The sequence below is a fragment of the Eumetopias jubatus genome, unplaced genomic scaffold, assembly GCF_037043125.1.
Source record: "Eumetopias jubatus isolate StellerSeaLion01/CBP00866 unplaced genomic scaffold, mEumJub1_p1.0 scaffold_15, whole genome shotgun sequence".
Taxonomy (NCBI): domain Eukaryota; kingdom Metazoa; phylum Chordata; class Mammalia; order Carnivora; family Otariidae; genus Eumetopias; species Eumetopias jubatus.
This window is the reverse complement of record NW_028274821.1, coordinates 2707603-2730149: the sequence shown is the minus strand read 5'-3', so window position 1 is coordinate 2730149 and position 22547 is coordinate 2707603. Positions and strand designations below refer to the sequence as shown.

Here is a 22547-nt window from a genome sequence, read left to right as displayed (position 1 = left end):
GCGTGTGTGCGCTACAGGAAGTGATTTGCAGTGCTCCCCGGGCCTTTGTTGAGAAGGGTCTCCTCTGGAGTGAGTCACGCTCTCGCTGTGCGCAGCCGGAGCCGCTGGGCGCTCCCCTTCGGAAGCGATGCCTGGAGCGGCGCGAGCGTGCAGCCCTCCGCAGCCGAGCGCGGGGCCGGGGCTGCGCGGCCGCGGCGGCGCGGGCCGCTAGCGGGGAGGTGGCGCCGCTGTCCCCCGCTGTCCCGGCCGCCGCGTCCCGCCGGGCCGCGCTCGCCCCTGCAGCGCCCGGGCGGATGCGGTCAGCCCACGGAGGGGCATGCTTCCACGCACCAAGTACAACCGCTTCAGGAATGACTCGGTGACATCGGTCGACGACCTTCTGCACAACCTGTCGGTGAGCGGCGGCGGCAAGGTCTCGGCGGCGCGCGCGGCCCCGGCGGCGGCCCCCTACCTGGTGTCCGGAGACGCGCTGCGCAGGGCGCCCGACGATGGGCCGGGCAGCCTGGGCCACCTGCTCCACAAGGTGTCCCACCTGAAACTCTCCAGCTCGGGCCTCCGCGGGCGCTCGGCGGCCAGGGCGCGGGCGGGCGCGCGGCTCTCGGGCAGCTGCAGCGCGCCCAGCCTGGCCGCCCCGGACGGCAGCGCGCCCCCCGGCCCCGGCGCCCCGGCCATGCGCGCCGCCAGGAAGGGCCGGCCCGGCGATCAGCCGCCGCCGCGCGCCCCGCACGCCAGCGACCAGGTGCTGGGGGCCGGAGTCACCTACGTCGTCAAGGTGGGTGCGGGTGCGGGCGCGGGCCGAAGGGTGGGTCGCCGCGGAGGCCGGGAGGCGCGCGCTCCTTCTCGGCCGACTCACGGGGCCGCGGGGATGGGGCTTTGCGGACGCGCCCGCTGCGCACCCGTGGGGAAAAGCTTTGCCATGGGTGACCTCACTCTGGCCTGCTTTCTCTTTGGCTCCACTCCCCTGGCCACTGACTGTGCCATGTGTCCGGCCAGTGGTCCTCAGGGCATGGGCCCCTGTCCCTGGGAAGTGGGCACCAGGCCGACGCAGTGAACACACTTAGAAGGACCGGACAGACCTGCCCCGAGAAATGCAGGCGGTGTGACTACTTCTGCTGTGTCTGCCCCAAGAGGCAGGGTGGGTGGTTCGGTTCCCGCGGCTTCTAGCATGCAGGCCAAACGCTGCCTTGCTTTATGTAAGCCGCTTGTACTTCCTACCCAGCAAGGTTTTCTCTGGTGTGTCTGCCTTTCCTTCCCTACCTGAGGGTTTTGGTTCACAGCAGCAGAGGCGAATTTAGGACTGTTTTTCCCTGGGGCTGTAGCCTTCCCTTTAAATAGGCTGAAAGGGGCTGAGCACGGGGCCTGGAGCTGCCGGCTGGAAAGGAGGTTTTTCCTCCAACACAAAGAATTATACAATCATGCCCAATGTGGTCCATAAAATTCCTCCCTTATACAAACATTTTATGATGTTTAAAGAGCGAACATGCAGCTCCCGCCCACCGGCCTGCCCCATACTCGTGTCTTCCTGCCTGTTGGACAGTAGTGAGCTGTCCCTGGGCCCTGCGGCCCGGCAGACATCTGCCAGACAAGGGGAAGGGGTGGGAGCTCTATGATTTGTCAGGTCACTCCAAGGCATGGCTATGTGTTTAAAAAGCAATGAGACGCACACAGTATCTCCACTGTGCCGTCAAGCACGCTGAGAAGCCTGCAGGGCGTCTAGCCTCCACGGATTGGCTACAGATTCAGTTTAGAAATTCAGCAGACACATCCTCAGGTGAAATGTTGTGTCTTGGCAGTGTGGGGACCAAAATATTAAAAGAAGCAGTTAACTGTGGATGATCTGTAACTGTCTAAACAGGACTGACAAAGGAATGTGATCCTCACTGTTAAAAATGGGGCCTCTCATCCGATGGAGGCTGCTTTCTACTGAATCTTCATCTTACCTTCCGAAAATGGATTCATTTGTTTTACAGAAGGGATGAAGATCGGCATAAAACATGCATGTCTGCTTGAGTTTTTTTTATAAAAGAGAGTGAATATCCTTCCTGTGGTCTTTCTTTAAATTATATAACCAGGAGCCAAAACAAAAAGAAAAAACAAAACCAAGCAAAAAACCCTGACAACTTTGAGGTGAAATCGTGGCACTGGAGTCGATGACTTCTAGTGTGCTAATATAATTGCTATCTCAAAAAAAAAAAAAAAGAAAAACCCAGAAAAAGAGCCTACGTTTAAAATAGACAGACCTTGGCAAAGCTCGCTCTCTATGCCTGTCATGTGGAACATAGGAGGTAGTTTTCAAATGGAGGGAGAATTCTCAAACTTAACGCCTTTAAAGTTTTCTTTTAGAAAAAGCATCCCTCCCTTGGCTTAGAGCTTTGCTGTTGCTTTTCGAAGAGCGATCCAGTTTAAAGGTCAGTTGTGGTTGGATTCAGAGCAGAGCGAAGCGAATCAGCACTGCAGGGCCATCCTGTTGGTGTAAGGCTGTGAACCCGGGCAATAGCAGAACTCATGTGAGCAGAAGCTGGGTCTGCCCAAGCCTCTGGGTTTGGGGGTCACATGATCGTGCCTCCAGTAAATGGTGGCAGTGCCCGCGGGGCACCTAGCCTGCCTGCTTAGCATTCGGTGCCATGAATGGTGGTCAGGTGAACATCAGCTTAGGCTTCCCCAGAGAAGTGTGGAAGCACATAGCAAGGAGGTCGGACGCTGAGGACAATGTCTCGTGCACACACTTGATTCCCGGGATCACATGGCGCTCTGTTGGTGTGCATTTCCGCATTGCCCGTGTTGAGTTGAACATCATGGACTTATTCTCTGGGAGAATCATAAAACTGAAAAAAAAAAATCCTCTTAACTTGGTATTATTTGCTGGTCTGTGAATAGTTTTACCAGTATCTTGGCTTTTTTTCTCTCTGGTAGAGAGAAAGAGGCAATGTTTCTTACATGACTGTACATCGGCTGTCAATCTAAAGGCTGAGGGTTTGCGAAAGAACTAATTATTGCCTTGGATTTAAATTTATTTCTAAATTAAGGAGCCCCCCACAATGTTTTCTTATTTCTAAATTCATATGCTGTATAATTATAGGTTTTCCCCCTCGTAGAAATACCTGCTATGGCACTACGAGGACGCTGTCTGCAAGATTTTTATTGAAAAATATTTCAGCTCCATCTGCTTACATGGGAGTAGAAACTGTGAAGTGCAGGAGTCTGGTGGGGTTTGCTCACCTAAGAAACATCAAACTATTTGAACAGCAGGTTGTAATCTTAATTAATGAAGGATATGAAGTTTAGAGACGGAGAAGGCTCCTGAGCAACAGGAGAATTCCAAGCTCAGCGGGTTTGACTCGTCCCGCGTGCCACCAGCGAGTATGCTGCTGATAGGGCACCAGGGCCCTGGGCTCCTCCCGTCAGGAGCCCTTCCTGGCAGGACTTTTGTACCCTCCTAGTGTTGTGGGATTGCAGGGTTCTTGTCTCACAGAGCTGAAGAATGAATCTCGCTGACACATAAGGGTGAAGTGAAGTGAAAGTTTATTAAGTGAAGGCGAGAACAGAAACGAAAGAAAAAAGCTCTCTAGAGTGAGCAGGGTCCCGAATGGGTGGCCGCTGTGGGCTTTTAGGGCTGGTCTTTTTACAGAAAACTGACTAGGGAACTTAAGTCTTCTTGAGGTCACCACCGATAACACCATGATCACTGTCTCCTTTGGTTACTTTCAGTGGTCAATTTGTAACTATCAGGAAAATATCTCATCTATGACATTTAAGACCAAGGAGGGGGTCTCCTTATGTTCCCTTGTCTCTGGCATTTCTCCACATCAGGGATTTCTCGTAGCCTGGTCCTGTCGCCCCTTACCCATCTCTTGCCACCCAGCCCCACCTGTCCCTTACTCACGAGGTATGCTTGACCCTCATTTTTCTCTTTTGGTAACACAACCGCAAAGAACAATGAATATTGTCATGACAATTCCATCTCAAAACCACATTTGGACCTGGAAAGTGGGTAGAAATTGTTTTGATTATACTGCTGTCCACCTTGAAATTCTTTTGCCTCGGAGTCCAAGGCGACTACACCTGAGTGTCCACTGGGGCTATGGCCAGTCTTTGGCAGGTTTGGAGGGCGATGTTGGGGTGCTCCACGCACAGGCCTGCAGAGTGAACAGCTTAGGAAGGAGAGACAAGATTGGACATGCCACTGGCCGAGGTAGGAGGGCCATCTGAAGGCCAGCATGGCCTTGAGGTTCAGCCCTGACCCTGACTGATGGGCGCAGTAGTGTGGGGGCTGCTTGGGGTCCCACCACCGGCCCCGGGCTCCCCAGAAGAAGGACTTCTCCTAGAGCACATTACACCACAGACTCAAAACCAGCAAGGAGGTGACCTCATTTAGGGCTGACTCCAGTGCCCACAGCAAGAATTGGGAACCAAGTGAGGAGCGGTGACCTCGGGTGCTCACTGGTCACTCTCAACACAGACAGGGATGGTGACCTGCTGCTAAATGTGGTGGCCCCTTCGGACATCTGCAGATGGCTGTCTGCTCTTACCCCAGTCTCGGTTAGGGGCTATTTGCAGGAGATTCTATCAGTCAGAGAGTTACGGACTTTTCTCCTGATACACTGGACTGTTTTTCTTTGGGAATGAAGCCTTCTTTTTACAAAAACTCTTTCAAAAATTATTTTGTTTCTCCCCTTTGTGAATCTGATGATATTTGGGGTGGTATAAATTATTCGTTTTATTTATAAATGTTCTATTGCTCTTTATAGATGGTCTTTATAAACTGCACTTACTCCAAAAATTATTTTAAATTGGTATTCTATCCGCTTGCCTTAGATTCATTAAAAATACCTTCAATCTTCCATGTCTTAGCATTGTATTCCTGTGACACCATGAGTTAAGGTCATTGCAGACTTATTTTGCCATGAGACATTATCATGATGGGATTGATTGAATTTTGTTTTAGTTCTGGATGAACAAAATTGTTCTGCGATGTGCAGTAGAACTTTCAAAGTTGATGTAAATTTTTTTTGAACAATCTCATAATATGGGTGGCTTACATGTAAATATTATCTAAATGGTTTGAAAAAGTTTAAGAAATTCTTTTGAGATTAATAGACAAAATTATTAGTTTAATATGGGAAGTGTATTAGCTCTCTTTTTATGTGACACAGTAATAGCAAGTGTGTTAAATGTGTGTGCACTATACACCACGCACACACCACACACACATGTACACGTACACACAGACACACATGCACACCAAACAGGTAGACAACTTGTGATGACTTTGGACTGGGGTGATTTTCTTTCCTGTGAGAAAAATACTAAATGTCATATTTACAGAAATACCTGATTATCTCATTCATTTTTTCTTATTCATGTTTAAGAGAAAATCATTCTGGGAGAGATAAGCTATTGATCACACTTTAATCCTGCAAAGCATAGACTTCCTTCTTCTCTACTTTCCCACTGTGTTTTATCTTTGATTATGTCTTACTGGTGAGGAAGGCCCGATACGTGTTATTTAAACAAAGTCCTGGTAACGGAGAATGTGGGCAGCGAACGTGCAAACCCGCATGAGAGGCTGGCTTTCCAGCCAATAGGCTCATCCCGAAGGGTGTGCAAAGCCCACAGCCCCTCTCTTGGATGTGGTGCCTTGGCGCAGGGACATGGCCCAGCATGGTGGCCTGGCTCTGGAGGTGGCAGGTGTCATGGCGGGACATCTCATGCTCCCATAGCTCCCAGGGCTGGTAGAGAGGGGCCTGCTCTGCGGTGCCTGGGCCGTGCTGCTCAGGGTCAGGGCCAGACTGCACGGCACTCCTGCCCAGGATGTTTGATGGGTTCAGAGGAAGTACGGTGAGGACCCGGCCTGTTAAATGAGAATCGTCAAGGACTGATGAAGTCAAACTGAATTATTTAATTCAGAAGTGAGATGGTTTCAGATGACATGGAGAGAAATGGCCAGTCATACATATTTGTAAAGAACAAAAAGAAAAATTTGAATTTAGCATAGAAGATCTACAGTATGCAGTGGATAAGGAGTGTCTTTATGGTGGGGGCACTGAGCACGGGGGTGGCCTCCTGAGTGGGTGGGCCTCACACAGGTACCGATTTTCAGTTGCGCTAAAACCCCCACAGACCATGCCGTGCCCGTGAGGTTTTACCTGCCCTGCCCCCACTCCAGGGCTGGGACCGCGGCCTGCCGATGTGACCAGCCTGCCCCTCCCAGCACAAGGACAGGTGGAACCCACATTAAGAAATAATTCCTATAACCCTAGCTCCCCCCCAGAAAAAAAAAATCTGAAATGGTTGTTGAATTTTTTCAAGGGCTTTTTCAGCATCTAGTGAGATAAATAGGTATTTTTCACCTTTTTCTGTTAATGTGGTGAATCATTTATCTTTGTGACACACGTGTCTCGGCTTCCTGTGTGAACGCTCCCTGCTGCTGGTCTTTGAGGGCAGATGTCTGTCCGGCTCCTCGTCAGGAGACACAGTCGTTCACGGTCTGGCCCTTGTCTTGTCCTCTGAGCCCCAACACTGCGGCCACAGGAAAGAGCTCGTTCCCCCCAGACCTGCTGCACCTCTGGCCTTCAGTCTTCACTCACATTCTCCCCATCTGGGCCCTTCTTTCTACCCCGTCTTGGCCTTTATTCTAATAAAGCTCTGTGAGCTAAGGACCTCTCCGTAAGGGCCCCAGGCTCCGGTTTGCCTTTGTAGTCATCACTTCCATCCCCAGCAGGTGCCTACCGCGGGGGCTCCTGAGAACCCAAGAGAAATCAAATGGCTCCCACTCTCAAGGAAGTCGCTCCTTACGGGGGAAGTCACTCCTTGGGGGTGTTCCATGTGTGATGAGGCCAGGAGCTGTGGGGACGGGGGTCCTCCACTCTTCCCAAGACCCCTCTGGGCGCAGAGCCTCAGGTAGGCAGACAGTGACAGAGACCAGGGTGAGAGGTGGCTGAGGGCCAGGGGGAAACCAGACAGAGCAGAGGGGACCAGTCAGGTGGGTGACCTGGGGCCTACTTACATGTACTTGGCTGTTAAGAATGTAACTCCAAAGAGGCACATTTTGGACTCTTTTCTATTAAAAGATTGCTAGATAATTATTCTTTCTGTGAATGGGCATGTGTGCAGGGTCCAGCCAGAGTCCTCACAGGCTGTTCTGTAGATGGGAAGCGTGATTAGCAGACCCACGAATTCTCTTTAAAGCTAATTATGGGAAGGTTTCGGTAAGAGAATCAGCTTTAATGAGAGCCGTGAGTGGTCATTATGAAGTTAAATATTGTATAGCCAGATTTCACCAGGACATTTCCACCCAGAAAGCTAACCTCCTGAGTACTTCCTGGTGCCCCCACCTCCAAGGAAAGCACCGGATTTATGAAAAAGATGAGGGAGGGTGAGTGGATGCAGGAAGTGTTTTTGCGGGCGCCATCAGTCCCCCGTGGAGGGGATTCTAGGTTGTGAAGGAGGTTCGGGACTAGTTTCCAAAAGGAGTGCACGATCCCGTTGAGCAGGGAACGATGCTCCACTGGAAACACACAGACAGGTTCACGTCCTTTAAGCTGCTGGTGGCCTGGGGAGGGTGGAGAGGGCCTGGAGCTGGCAGGAAGGCTTCATGGAGGGCTGGGGTGGGTGCAGGTCCTGGGAGACTGTCGGGTCTGTGCGGGCGGGGGGCTGGCGGATGCTCCAGGCCGGAGAGTCAGCGCAGGAAACCCACTGGAGGAGTGAGCGGCCCGGCGTTTGCTCAGGGATGGTGCCGACCTTCCACCAGGCTGGCCCAGGTCAGAGGGCAGCGAGGCATCAGCTGCCATGTGTCGGTGGCTCGGGCTGCGGCGCCTCAGAGTCGGGGGGACGCTCCCCATTTACTGGAGGGGCCCACGTGCTGCTGTCCCCGGGGGATTGCCGGCGTTGGCAGGGCGGATCTCCTTCCTCACCAGGCGAGGTCCCTGAGGGTATGTGTCCCTGCCTCCGTTTCTCTAAGCTAACGTCTCTTACTCCGCCGCCGACAGACTCGACCTCAGTGTTTCTTGGCTTCTCTGATCTGCTCACATCCCAGCCTGTAGATTCCCATGTAAGATTCTACCCATAGAAGGAACCTGGTCCAATTGCCAATCAGGCTGTTATTAGCGTTTTGCCCTGTCCTGAGGATAATCTGGGCCTTAGTTCATATGCCCACACAACGGGGGGTGAGTGCATCTTTGCCTGAGATCCAAGAAAGGGCGGTAGGGCTTTCCTTACGGCTGGTTCCTTGTGATCTCCAACAGCATTATTCATGACTCTCGGAGTCACACTTCCTTTTATTAAAAGGCTCAAGGCACACTCACCTCTGCCACCACCCTCCACGTCCACTGCCTGCTACAAGCTACAGGACTCTTACGGGCCTCCAGCCACAGCCTCTGCCATCAGGGCTCAGAACTGCGATGGAGAAAGCCAGTGCAGTGGCCCCTGGGCATTGTGCCGCCTGTCCAGCAAAGCGAATGTCCCGTCGCAGACGGGGTGGGGGGCAGGGTGGGCATCGAATTCTGATGCGTCCACACCCTGCGGCCACATGCAGCCGTTTAAGACAGAGCCTGCCGTGGTGACTGGAAGAGATCTTCACGAGGGATGGTCAGGCGAGCAGAGAGCATGATGCAATGATGTGTGTCATCGGCGCCCATTCTCGCGACGGGGACAAGCACAGTGCTGGTGGGAGCCTCCGGCAGCCTGCCCTGAGCCGCCGCCAACCTCTGTGCAGAAAATCAGGAGGGCGATACAGGACCGAGCGACACTCAATCCCACGAGCCAGGGCCACACATAGAGTACTCGGTGAAGCCGCAGCAGAGGAAGTGTGTTTATCTGGTGCCCGTGCGGCGGCCGACAAGATAGACCTTAGCTGGAGCCAAAGAACGAGTCTAAGCAGAATGATCGAAATCCAGAATGGATTCAAATTAGAAATTCATGAAGAAAGACAACGGGAAAATCTCCAAACACTTGGAAATTAGGCAACATGCCTATAAATAACAAAGGACAAAGGCGACATCTCAAAGGAAATTTAAAAATACACAGAACTGAATGAACATGAAGGCACCACATATCAAAGTATTTGGGACGCGATGGAACAGAGCAGGGAGGGATGTTTGCGGCACCAGGTGCTCGCACGGGAGAAGAGAACATTTCTCCCACCAATAATCTAAGTGTCTTTCTCAAGATGCTAAAAAAGAAGAACAAAATACCTGGAAAGAAAGCAGCGGGAAGGAAATCACAAAGGTAAAGGCAGAAAGCAATGAAATGAAAAACAGAAAATCAACAGGAAAAAAATCAATGAGATGGATAAACCCAGCAAGATGAAAAGAGAGAAGACAGAGATCGGTGTGGCAGGGATGGGATGGGGGCTGTCTCGCAGATCCCGCCACGGCTCCCGGCCGGCCCCGTGCTCCCCAGAGCAGGCACGGCCCACGGCTGCTTCCTCAGGGCGAGGAGAGCCTGGCCGGCTCCGTGCAAAGGGCCTGTGGTGCAGAGCATGCTCCGGTGTGGCAGAGGTCCAGGACCGCGAGCGAGCGGGGCCCAGGCCAGCTTATTTTAGGGGGAAGGAGGGCTGAAGAAAACCACTGCTCAAGGGGACAGATGGCATTTTCTAAGACCAAGCAGCTAGTGCGGGGTCCGAGTGGGGACCCTGGTGGTAAATGGGGACACGCCTGAATAGAAAGGGCCGGTTAGCTTTGCGTCCTTCACACATCAGCTGTGACGCGGCTTTAGCAGCAGCACCGGTATGTGCTTCTGGAGTGTTGCTCCGCTCGCCCCCTTTGACTTTGAAGAACAGATGCGGCCTCTTGCACTGCTGTGATTTTCAGATGAAACGGAGCTCAGTGGTTTGCTTTTACCCGAGCCCCGGCCGTCCTTCCTCCCTCTGACTCAGCGTCCTCGCCATACGTGAGGCGGATGACACACGCCACCAGCCAGCACTCACAGAGGCTTCCTGGCTGCTTTGATGAAAGCCGAGATGGCACTTGTGTTAATATAATCTTCATGAGATGAAAGATGGAGAGAGAAGGAAGCTTGGATACAGGGCTCGCTGAACCCAAATGGTCAGCTTCCTCCCTGTCTGGCAGCAGGATGAAAGCCGACAAAGAATACGGGCAAGCCAAAAGCGGGTCATCACCTGTTTTGGTGGCCAGCCCTCGTGTCCCCCCCAGGCTGTCCTGCGGCCCCGTGCCCACCGGCGGAGCGCGTGTCTGCCTCCGGGTGCCCCGGGCCTCTGGACAGGAGGATGGCTTTACTTAGCTCTTCGTCTTCCGCTTCTTGGGGGGCGCCTCTGAGCCTCAGGTCCCTCGTCTGCCGTGGGGCAGAGCACGGCGGAAGGGCGGCTGGTACCGGGCCTGGCGGGTGGCACGTGAATGCTGGCTGGCTGGGCCGCCCGTGGCCCTTGAACTTGAGGCCGGGGCTCCGCTCTCCAGAGTTCCAGGGGTCAGGGCTGACCTCTGCCTTCTCTGTGTGAGCGAGGTTGGTGACTCCATTACTGGAGGAAGAGTTCTGTCCTGTGACGAGACTGGTCAGCCCGCCTCCTGATGCAGGTGAACCTGCTCCGCGGGACAGGTGTGGAGGTCCAGCCGGGGCGGGGGCGGGCGGGGAACGGCCGAGGGGACCGATGGCCTTCCTGGCCCCAGCCTCGGGCTCTCAGCTTCACAGCTTCTGCAGAGGGTCTTGGGGCCACAGCAGGAGTGGGCACGGGCCTGTCTTGGGGGCGGGGAGCGAATGACTGGGTAGTAACCCTCAGCTGGTGGGAGGAAGCAGCCTGAATGGTGGCTGCAGACATGGTCAGGGTAGGCGGGTCTGTGCGGCTGCAGCTGATGCCTCGGGGTCCAAGTTGACCGGTGTTGGTAGAGAGCTTGACAGCCGCCCTGTAAGGCAGCGAACAGAGCTGAACTGTCCCAGGGCTTCAAGCGGCATTTATCATCATGCCAAGTTGTTGTGGAGGGTGGATTAGCAACGATTTTAGTTTTTTGATGCTGTTAGTATTTTCCAAACTTTTATAGAATGAACACACGTTATTTTTCAGAAAAAGATGAGCATTAAAAATAAAATCATTTCAAAGGCTCCCTTAAAAGCAATGATCTTTTTTAAAATAATTTTTTGGTCCGTGTGTAGCAAACCATGCCACCTTAAACGTTCAGGTCAGTGAGCACATATATACGCATATCATGCCCACGCAGGCTCCTGACCGTATTCCCAGGCCCTGCTGGGCTCCTTCATTCCCCAGCCAGTACGGGGAATGAAGTGCAGGGGTCCAGTATTCTGGATTAGTTTATGTCCCTGACCCGTTAAATGAAAAAAATATTTAGCAATATTGGCCAAATTGGGGCTGTTAGGTATGGCCATTCCTTTCATGTGAATAGTAACTTCTCAACAAATTTGAGGCTATTTTTGTAGGAAATTTTATAAGTATATACCTTTAATGATCTTTAATCCTATATAAAGTAAATGAGGCAAATTAGTGAAATCTAGAGTTAGCCTATTCTCAAATATATATAAACAGTCATAACAAAATAAGTATCCCTAAATCAAGTCATTTTGGAGGCTCTGAATTTTACTTGAATTTAAGGTTGCTGCACACTCTGTAGGTTGATGACGTTGGAACTCTGGGTGGGTGGGTGGTAACACCTGCACATGCTCCGGCTCACGGGTCCCCACAGGGGGTGTGGAAGAGGTGAAGTTCACGACCCGCCCTGGCCTTGGGTTCTCACAGGTTGTTGAGTGACGATTCACCACGTCATGGATGAGACTGGGGCAGAGGCTCGTCTATACTGATTTTACACCCCACGGCTTCAACCTCGATTTCACATGTGGCCCCCGCCACGACAGAACCTGAAAGCATCCAAGTCACTAGGCAGGAGGGGTATCACTGTGACGGCAAACCCAGACGTCTGTGCAACAACTGGGTGCCTGTGGATACTGTTACTTAACCATGCTTAGCTTTCTTTCATGGGAGTGATACATGCTAATTGCAGAAAAAAGTCGAAAATAGAGAAAAGCAAGAGAAGAAATTAAAATCAGCTGCAATCCCAGCCTTCCATGATGACTTCTATTAAAATTTCCATGACTTTTTTCATCCTTTATTTTCACGTATGCAAAATTGAGGTCAGGCTCAGTGATTCTCCAAATCGTTAAATATTATTGGAAGGCATGGTTTTTAATAGTTGCATGATATTCTCTCCCATTAACTTTTATAACTTACTTAAACACTGTCCTATTTTTGTTTTTTTAAAGATTATTTATTTATTTGACAGAGAGAGACACAGCGAGAGAGGGAGCACAAGCAGGGGGAGAGGGAGAGGGAGAAGCAGGCTTCCCGCCGAGTAGGGAGCCCGACGCGGGGCTCGATCCCGGGACCCTGGGACCATGACCTGAGCTGAAGGCAGATGCTTAACCCACTGAGCCACCCAGGTGCCCCAACATTGTCCTTTTTTTTTGAATATTTAGGCTGTTTCTATTTATCATTATCAAAATTGAGTATTTGATCATTCATTCATTTATTCAACAAATTGCACTGAGTTTATATTATGTGTTAGGCCCCATATAGGTCCTGATGGCACATTTGGGAATAAAAAAAGGAGATGTGGTCTCTTCTGTCCTTCAACTTATGTTCTGGTGAAGAAGTCAGACTCACCAAATAAATAAACTAATCAAATAGAGACTTAATTAAACCACTAATCAAATAGTTTACAAAATACATCAATGCCCAAAATAGCCAAAACCATCTTGATGCAGAGGAACAAAGTTAGAGGACTCACATTTTCTGATTTAAAGAAATATATTATGGGCCTAAGTATAGACACTTAGATCAATGAAACAGAATCGAGAGACCAGAAGTAAGCCCATACATTTTTTGGTCAGTTTATTTTTGACAAAAGTGCCAAGGGCATTCGATGGAGAATTGTCTTCAATAGATGGTGTGGGACAACTAGATGTTCACATGGGAAAGAATGAAGTTGGAGCCTTTTTCATATCATATAAAAAACGAACTCCAAATGGATGAAAGCCCTAACTGTGAGAGCTAAAACCATAAAACTCATGGAAAACACACAGGGGTAAATATTTGTGACCTTGGATTAGGCAATAGTTTCTTAAATATGACCCCAAAGGCACAGGCAACAACAACAAAAATAGATAAATTGAACTCCATCAAGATGAAAAACATTTGTGCTTCAAAGGACACCACCAAGAAAGTAAAAAGAACAACCGAAGAATGGGAGAAAATATTTGCAAGTCATTTGTCTGATGAGGGGCTGGCATCCAGAATATATAAAGAATTATCTCACCTCAACAATAAAAATAAAAATAACCTTATTAAAAAATAAGCAAAGGATTTGAATAGACATCTTTCTGAGAAAGACATACAGATGGCTCATAAACATGGGAGAAGATGCTCAGCGTCATCAGGGAATTGCAAATCGAGACCACCGTGAAGTCCCACCTCCTGCCCACGAGGTCAGCTAAAATAAAAATGATGGGCGATAACAGGCTGTGGGAAGCTGGGACACCTCCACCAGTGACAGGGACGTAGAACACTGCCGCTGCTCCTGAAAAGGGTAAACAGAGTTGCCACGCGATTCCACTCGCGGGGGAATGCCCAAGAGAACTGAGGACGCATGTTCACAGGGAGACTCCTCCGTGGATGTTCACAGCAGCATTGCTCATAATGCCCCGATGTGGAAACAACCAGGTGTCCACCAGCTGTGAATGGAGAAGCAGAATGTGGTCTGTCCATACAATGGATTAGTATTCAGCTATAAAAAGAAGTGAAATGCTGACACCTGCTATAGTACGGATGGACCCTGAAAAGCTGTGACGGGTGAGGAAGCCAGACACAAAAAGACACACACATACCGCCTGATTCCACTTAGAACGTCCACAACCACCAACTCTGCAGAGACAGGAAGTGGATTAGGGGTTGCCAGGAGTTGCGTGTGGGGAGCGACTGCTGAGGGGTCTTCTATCCAGGCTTCTTTTTAAGGTGATAATGATGTTCTGGAATTAAATAGTCGTGATGGTTGGACCGTACTGTGAATATCCTGAAAATGACAGGATTGAACCCTTCAAAACAATGAATTCCGATGGCATGTGAATTATATTTCAATAAAACATCATCACAAAAAATGCAGTCATGCTAAATAAAATGAGCCAGAGGTAAGTGACTTCGTGGAGGATCTGAGGTCTGAATGTAAGCAGCGGTTGTCTGGAAAAGGAGGGAGGAAGTTGCTCTGGATAACAGGGGCAGTGAGAAGGGTCTCGGGACGGCAGAGGGGCAGCCCCTGTTCCGACTGCACCCCTCATCATTGCCCTGGATTAGATGAAAGAGACAGGGCATTGAACTGTCAGCAAAATCTCATTTCTGAAGCAGTAAAGTTTATTGTAAAAATTATGATATTCAGATAAATAACAAAATGAAAATAAATCACCCATAATAGTATCCTGCAGAGTTGGCAGAGACAGAGGGGAAACGTGAGCTGATGTGCGCGTTGGCACAAGTTTTATGAAAAGCCAATTGGAAATGCTTATCGCAGGAATGTGCTGTGGATGAAGAGTCAATGCTCAGAGTATGGAGTCCAGTGTTTGTGTTGATGATCCATGGCATAATGCTGCTTGTTTAAAACCCATGCTGTCTTGGGTATTTCTCACAGTCATCCCATTCCACAGATGGAGAAACGGGGACTCAGAAATGTCCAGGGTTTTGCTGAGGCTCACACAGGTGGTCAGCCATGAAGTGGCTCTGTAACCTAGGGCTGTGTGCATCCAAAGTCCACTCTTGCCTGACTAGCCAGCAAAATGCACAAATATATGCACATTCTTCGGGACTTTGTCATTTGCCAGACCAGCAACTGTTGTCTCATGCTTTTCACAGAACAGAAGACAGGCGTGAAATTGGAAGCCAGGGGTCTTTCTTGTCCATGTGTATACCCCATGCTTGGCACATAAAAGCACTGGATAAGTGTTGAATTGTGGAATTATGGTATACTTGGCTTCAAAACCACAGGGCAGTTAACATTCAGATTTAAAGATTACGTAGTTAACTCACAGAATATATATTCATCTTAAAATGATAAAGAATCGTTGGGAAACTCTAAGCATGTGATTTAATTGGGAAAATGTCAACTTACTGATCTTTTAGGGAATACACCTGTAGTCCCAACTGAGGGTGACCTGCAGTCATTTGCAAGATGCTACTCTAGATGGGGAAAATGGGCACCTAGGTAAACTGAGAGCAGATGTTGAATTTTATAGGAGTAGTGTTACAGTCTACATTTTTTTCCCTGAAAAAAATTTTTTTAAACTTTTTTTGAGATAATTACAGACCTACTTGTTGCAAATATAATGTACTTTTGCTTCTCTCTTCCTTTGCTGAGATCAGCATCCCCCATTTTTCTGTCACTGCTAATGACCTGCAGATGCACACCCTTGATCAGTCACTTGGACTAATTCACTAGGGGGAAAGGCCCACAGAACGGTCAGATGTCTGAATTCCAGAGACGCAGAGAATGTCCAGATACATTACGTATCACAAACCAGCACAAATTGGTGCTAATAAGTGAAACAAAAAGTTAATAGAAAACTATGGTTCACGAGATTCCTGCATGATCGAGGAATTGTTATAAGCCGTCTATTTCTGGCCACTGGAGGGATGTGGAAAGCAACTCTAACTTGGTTAGCCCATGGTGAATACATTCAGCAAACATTTATTTTGTACCCATTACGTGTGAGGCATTAGGAAAGCGGACAGGGATAAAGACACGGCCCGGCAGCGTGCTCTGGATGACGTCATGTGAGTGGGTGCTGGAGCCTGGAGTAGATTTGCGGATGATGGCACAGCGCACTAACTCCACATTTTGGAGGCGAGCTGGGGTCTTAGGGAATTGACAAGAAGGGAGGCATGACAGGTTTCACTTTTCTCGGTTTTCAGTCCCGACATTGTCTCCACTGAGCACTGTGAGTTGTCAAACGGTGAGGAGGCACCGCGGTCACGGGTGCGGGTTCCGTGGAGACAGAACACAGCGCGCTCATGGGCTCAGGAGCGCTATTGCTCGAGGCAGGGAGGGGCCTTTTCTCGGGGTCTGATCTTCAGTGGCAATCATTAGGGATGGGCAGGGTTCAAGAAGGGGAGCAGAGGAGGGGATGGGAAAAGAGACGAGTTTGCAGGCAGGGGAAATCGCATGTGAGGACACAGGCCATGGGACGCATGAAGAGCTTGGTGTGGCCGGAGCGTGGGTGGGGACATGGCATGTGAAGCCCAAATGGCAGGGGAACAGCAGACCAACCCTTCCTTCACATCGATTCACCTGCTCTCCCGACTAGGACGGATCCTCAGTCAGTGCACAAGCTCCCTGACTCTGTCCGCTGGCGTCCTGCCAGTCCCTGGACGAGCATCAGGCACGGGTGTGGGCTCGGTCCACATGACGTGGTCAGAGTGAGCCAGCTGCAGAGAGAGCTGTGGTGTGCAGTGGTGGCTCTTCTGTCCTCATTGCTGTGTCACCACCACCTCGCGTGACTGTATTGCTCTTGATTTCTTCATCACGCTGCGGATGGATACTGGGTTGTCTCTCCAGTGTTGGGGTTTCACCAGCAGCGCTACGTGAGTGTGCTTGCACATTTGTTTGGAGGGCAGATGGACTCATCGCTCTCGGAGCGGAGGTGCTGGGTCGCAGGGGAGGCACACATTCGGCGTTTTGGGAGGAAAGGCCACACAGTTCCCCAAGAGTTTGCCCCCATCCTCCCTTGGGCCAGCACGTGCACTCACCATGCCACTGATGACAGGAGTTGCCTTTCCTCTGTGTATCTGTCACTCGAAGTTACCTTAAAACATAACGCACAACTTGAACCACTAGTGTTTCTCTAATACCCGCTCTGAGGTCTGTAGCTAGTCAGTGTCCTCGCCCAAAGGAGACAAGAGGCTCCGGTCCTTCAGTTCCCCACCATCACCACCCTCCCTCCTCCAGGCGCGGCCCACCCGCCAGACAACATGGGGCTTTAGATTCAGGTAATTGTCATATTAATGTCACACGTCACGTGTCACAACCCGAGACTTAGCATAGACTTAACTATTTCATTGGTAATTACACATAGCTTCTTGCTTCCCATTTCTTTGTCTTGGCTTCATTTTAATTCCTGCTTGAGCACAACCTCAAGGAATTCCTTCAGAGAGGGTTCCCGCGTGGTACACTGTCTGAATCTGAGCATATCTGAGTATTCTCTACTCTTCCCTCACTCCTACTGTGTAGTTAGGTGGGCATTGAAGTCTCGCTCAGGAAATTATTCTCCCTCAAAATTTGGAAGCTATGACTCTATTGTCTTTTTAAAGATGCCTCTAATAGTCGATGAGGGTGGAAATCACCGGGATTAATGATTCATAAAGTCTCCTAAGGTTCTCCAGCCGGGAAGTTTTGGCAGCTCAGGAGCAGTTCCCGTTAACCGTCATTTCTCAGAAGCTGCGCTGGACCTTGCCACTCCTGGGTGGTAGATGGTCCAGGTAGTTCCTGCCAGAACCTGGGACTGTGACTCGTTGCCCTGGCTGGGATCCCACACCCATCCCCGACCGTAGCCGAGGCGGGGGGATGGAGTTCAGTGAGGCCCATCTGAGAGGCATGGCTGGTTTCACTGAGCACCTCCATTCCCCTGGCACATCTGAGCGAGGTGATGCCCCAGAGGGCCCAGGAGGGAGGTCCCAGGTCCCTGTAGTTAGAGTCTCCAGATGTCTGTGGATGCTTTGTTACCAATCCTGCATCATCGCATCGAGGTCCGTGTTTATAAGCATGGTCTTTTTTTTTTTTTTTGGTAGAAAGTACTTACAATTTTTCATCATTTTGTGATTGTAAAAGTAATGGATGGATATGTTCTTGTCATAAAAAGTTTAAGCAATGCAGAAGCATCACAGGTAGGGCCTCCTTCCCACAGCTCCTCGTGGAGCACCGGCTCCCTCTTTGTCTCTGCTCTCCTGTCTCCGGAGGTGGACCCAGCAGACCAAGCCCCTCCCCTTGAATCTGGGCTGACCCCATGACTTACTTTAACCAGTACAATGTAGAGGAAGTGGCAGTGTCTCCTGGAGACTCTGAGCTTCAATCATTTAAAAATGGCCACATTCAGAATCATAGTTTGGATGTGCCCTAAGTGTTTAGCCAAGCATTTATGGATGAACATTCAAGAAGGGGCTTCACATTGTAACTGTGCAGGCAGTGATGCAATGAATGTACGTACAATTTCATGCACTCACACATGAATAAGTGTCTACAAATGATGCTGCTGGGTCAAAGAGAAGTGCGTTTTCCATTTCCATAGATACTTCCGAAGAGTCTTCCAAAAAGTTTTCATCAAATTACAGGAACATAAGGGAGGGCCCTTTTTCCTGCTTCCTCATGCAGTTTGACCATTCAGCTGGGTGAAAAATGATCTCTCTGTTTGGGTTTATTTTAATTGCTCTGATCTCTTGCCCATTGTTTTCTCTTGAGTTGATGGGCTTACTTAATGACTCACAGAAACTCTTGGAGTAGCCTGGTCATTAATTTTTTCCCTGTTAAATTGATTGCCTTTTTCTTAATCTTTCACTTGTCTTTTTATGGTATTTACATCGCTTGTCTTTGCTAACAAAAATTATCAATTTTCATGAGTTACCTTATGGCCTTTGAGTTTTAGGCCTTGGTACAGAAATAGTATATTATGTTTTCTGATAATGCTTCTGTACGTTTGTTCCTCAGCCTTCACTCTTTAATCCTTTCGGGATTTATTTTTGGGGATGGGGTAAGGGGAGCGTGTCGTAGAGGCCGTGCCAATCCTATGCTGTGGTGGGTACAGCACATACCTCACCGGCCTTGCTCAGCCGTGTGGTCTGGGTGTGCGGCCTGTCACGTACTCATGTTTATTGGCTCCTCCTCTTTTCTTCCCTGATTCCCACAGATATGTCTGCCCTTTTCTTCTCAGCCCCATTGAGACAGGGAAACCAAAGGGACCCCATGAATGAAAAAGCTGAATTTTCCCCTTTGCTCTGTCTGTATCTTTCTTTCTATAAGTTCAGTAAACTCTGCTCTCCCCTCCTGCTGGCTCATGTTTGATTTCCATCCTGTGCGCAGCCAGGACCCCTCTTGGCTGGTCCTGCGGGAGCCCCGCTGGGTCCCGGACCCGGCGTGTGGCATCAGCGTTCTCACTGCATGATTATTCCCATCAGCAGCAGGTGGTCTGTCATAGTTCTTTGTTGTTTCCATCTTCCTCAGAAGATTACTCGTGTTCTTCAGAATCTTCCTGTATGATTAAACTTTGGCATTAATTTTTCAAGCTCTAGGAAAAAATCCTGTTGAGACTTCAGGTGGCATTACAGTAAAATCATAGATTGATTTGGGGGAGAATTGACATTTGTTTAGTATTAAATCTTGCAGTCCAGAAATCATGACACATCTTTCCACAGATGCAGGTTTTCTTTCATTTATTTGTCCTTCGTTAAAGGTTTTTTTCAATTTGATCTTGCATGTTTCTTAAGCTTAATTCATGTTGTGTTTCCTATAATCGGAAATGAGACAATGACCCCCTTTGATCCCTGGTTTCTTTTGCTGGCCTTTGCCTGGTCGAGAATCTGCTCTGTCTTGTCAGCCTTGTCTTTGTCACTCAATGTAATGCACCTTATTTTTAACCAGGGTGAAAGCTTTGACTTTTAATTGGTGGGTTTGATCGATTCACGATTATTATGATTACTGAGATGTTTGGACCTGTTCCTGTTGTTTTGATTTCTATTTTTCCCATGTATTTTATTTGTGCATTTCTGGCTTTCCCCCTTCTCTCTGCTGGCTGGACTGTCTTTATATGTTTCCTCCTCCTGTTCTCTAGCAGTTTGAAGGTCAGTCATGCTATTCTTATTGTTTACATGTTTTACAGCCTTTTTACATGTATGTGATTGAACATTGTCTTTGCTGCCGCAGTTAATCCCTTCTGTGCTGCTTCCAAAAACACAGCATGTTCCCCCAGCTCATGCTTCCCCAGCTCCAACCTCTTCTTTTGGTCTGCCCCGACCAGCCGAGTTGGGGTCTTCTGAGATGTAGCTCCCTGTCACTGTAAAAAAAATATTTAAACTTATGTGTCGGGCGCCTGGGTGGCTCAGTCGGTTGGGCGACTGCCTTCGGCTCAGGTCATGATCCCAGAGTCCCGGGATCGAGTCCCGCATCGGGCTCCCTGCTCGGCGGGGAGTCTGCTTCTCCCTCTGACCCTCTTCCCTCTCGTGCTCTCTCTCTCTCATTCTCTCTCTCTCAAATAAATAAATAAAATCTTAAAAAAAAAACAAAACTTTAAACTACTGCGTCAGAAAGTATGAAGCACCAGGCGTACCAGTGACTTTTGTTGATTTGTTCCTTATTATTTTTCTCTCAGCCCACATCCTCCTGTTTTTTGTATTCATTGTTCTTCTGGAAAAATCCTCTCAGGGAGTGTCTGTGGGCGGTTAACTTTCTGAGTCCTCGCCGTGTCTTCCCACCTGAATGCCAGTTTGGGTGGATCTAAGATTCTTGGCTCGATATGCTCTTTTTCAGACTTCCAACGGTGGCGTTTGTCTTCCCGTATTGAGTGTGCGAGAGAACTTGCTCTGTGAGTAACCTGTGTCCCTTACCCTCACAGAACGCTTGCAGGATGTTTCTCTCTGGATCCTTTTGTCCTGAAACAGAGTTGCTATGTGTCCACAAGTGGTCTTTTTATATTTCTTCTGCCTGCCTTAAAAATAGACACTCCTGTTTTGTCCAGCATTCAACATTTTTTTCTCTTTGGTCTTGAATATTTCTTCTCCTCTGTTTCTTTCTTTCCTTTTTTTGGAATTCGTATGAGGCAGGTGCAGGAACTTTTGGATCCAAACTCCAAGACTTTACAGTTTCTTTTGTACGTTTGTCTTCTAGCCCCACTGGGATGTTTTCTGGGTCCCATTGTCCCGTTTCCATAGTTCTTTGTACATCTCTTGGGCCTATTGATTGAATTTTCTGTGTACAACCTAAATCAATAGACTTTCTCTCTGCTGGTGAAGGCCAGATAGACGTGCAAAGGAAAAAATCAAAATGTCATACCTAATGGTAACCAAAATAAAAAAAAATGCCTTGGAATACATTGGGGAAGAAAAGCATGGGACATATGTCATAAAGCCACAGAGTCTTACTAAATGCAATACATATCTAAAATGGAGACAATGCTCATGATTAGGGATGAAAAATTTAATAGCAAATGTAAGTTCTTCGCAATGTAAGATGAAATCTCCATTAGAATCCAGTTTTTGAGGGGTGGAGGAACTTCACAACATGATTTTAAAGTTCTTAAGAGGAAATACACATAAGAGACGTGGAATTGATTCAGGAGGTGTAATAAGATCGAGCTCAGGTAAAGGTCCATACAGAAAATAGAATTTAATATACCACGATGTTGGCGTGTCACTACAGGAAGACATGGATCCATGGCACGGACTTAAATAAAAGTCCATCTGGAGGCTGACTTTGTTAACTCATGCCATGTCCTGTACAAGCAGATGAACTCCAAATAGGTTAAAAAGCCAAATAAAGAACATTAAACAAAACACGTAAAGAAGTGGGGCACCTGGGTGATTTAGTCGGTTAAGTGTCTTGATTTTGGCTCAGGTCAGGATCTCAGGGTTGTGAGATTGAGCCCCACATCAGGCTCTGCACTCAGTGGGGAGTCTGCTTGAGGATTCTCTGTCTCCCTCTGCCCCTTCTCCCACTTGTGCCCGTGCATGCCTCCCCTCAAATAAATAAATTAATTAAAAAAAACATGTAAAGAATTTAATGCGTATGTAAGTAATTAAATATTGTTAAATACAATTTAGGAGAATATCGTGACCTTCTTGAGCAACACAGCACCCTTCAGAGCCATACAGAACATGATAGACATGTGATTACAGGAATTACTACAATGTTCCTGCAGTAACAACTTGCATCAGGTGAAATGTAGAAACCATCAAAAGAAAAATGATTGAATAGGAGATTATCATCCCATTAATCTACAATAAAAAGATAAGGAATATAATAGGAATCCGGGCCAAAGATAACAACAGTTAGCTAACAGAAAAAGGAGTGAAAATGGCTAATACACATGCGAGAAAAATCACATATCTTTATAGATATCAGGGAAATGCAAATTAAAAAGAAAATGAAGTACTTTCACCCATGATCATCAAAGATTCAGAGATGAGTGCTATATAGTGTTATGAAAGATAGAAATTAGCTTAGACATTGATGGTAAGAGGGCAAATGGCTACAGACCTTGGGGGCCTGATTCAAGTCTGTGATGTTAGCAGTGGCACTCACCTAGTACTCGAGGGTGGCGGTGGTGGTATTCATATGACTCCCTGGAGCTCGTCATGGTCTTCGTGTAACTCTGGGACGGCGGTGGTGGCTGTATTCACACAACTCTCTCAGCAGTGGGGGTAATGACATGGCTGGTGGGGGTGGCGGTATCTACATAACTGAGAAGTCAGTTTACACGCTACTGCAGCGGTCGTAGTGGTAGTTACATAAGTGTGCCGGTCATGGAGAGCACAGAATTCCATACTGTTGGTGGTGGTACGTATG

The 22547-nt window shown here is 48.7% G+C and overlaps 1 protein-coding gene across 2 annotated transcripts in view; it reads left to right on the top strand.

Moving 5' to 3' along the window:
* The first annotated feature begins 316 nt into the window (after positions 1 to 316).
* Positions 317 to 22547, top strand: part of SHC3 (SHC adaptor protein 3) — a 93222-nt gene continuing 70991 nt past the window's right edge. For both annotated transcript variants that reach the window (XM_028117396.2, XM_088018856.1), the window contains exon 1: positions 317 to 772. In XM_028117396.2, coding sequence (XP_027973197.1) covers positions 317 to 772 — 456 coding nt within the window. The remainder of the gene's footprint in view (positions 773 to 22547) is intronic.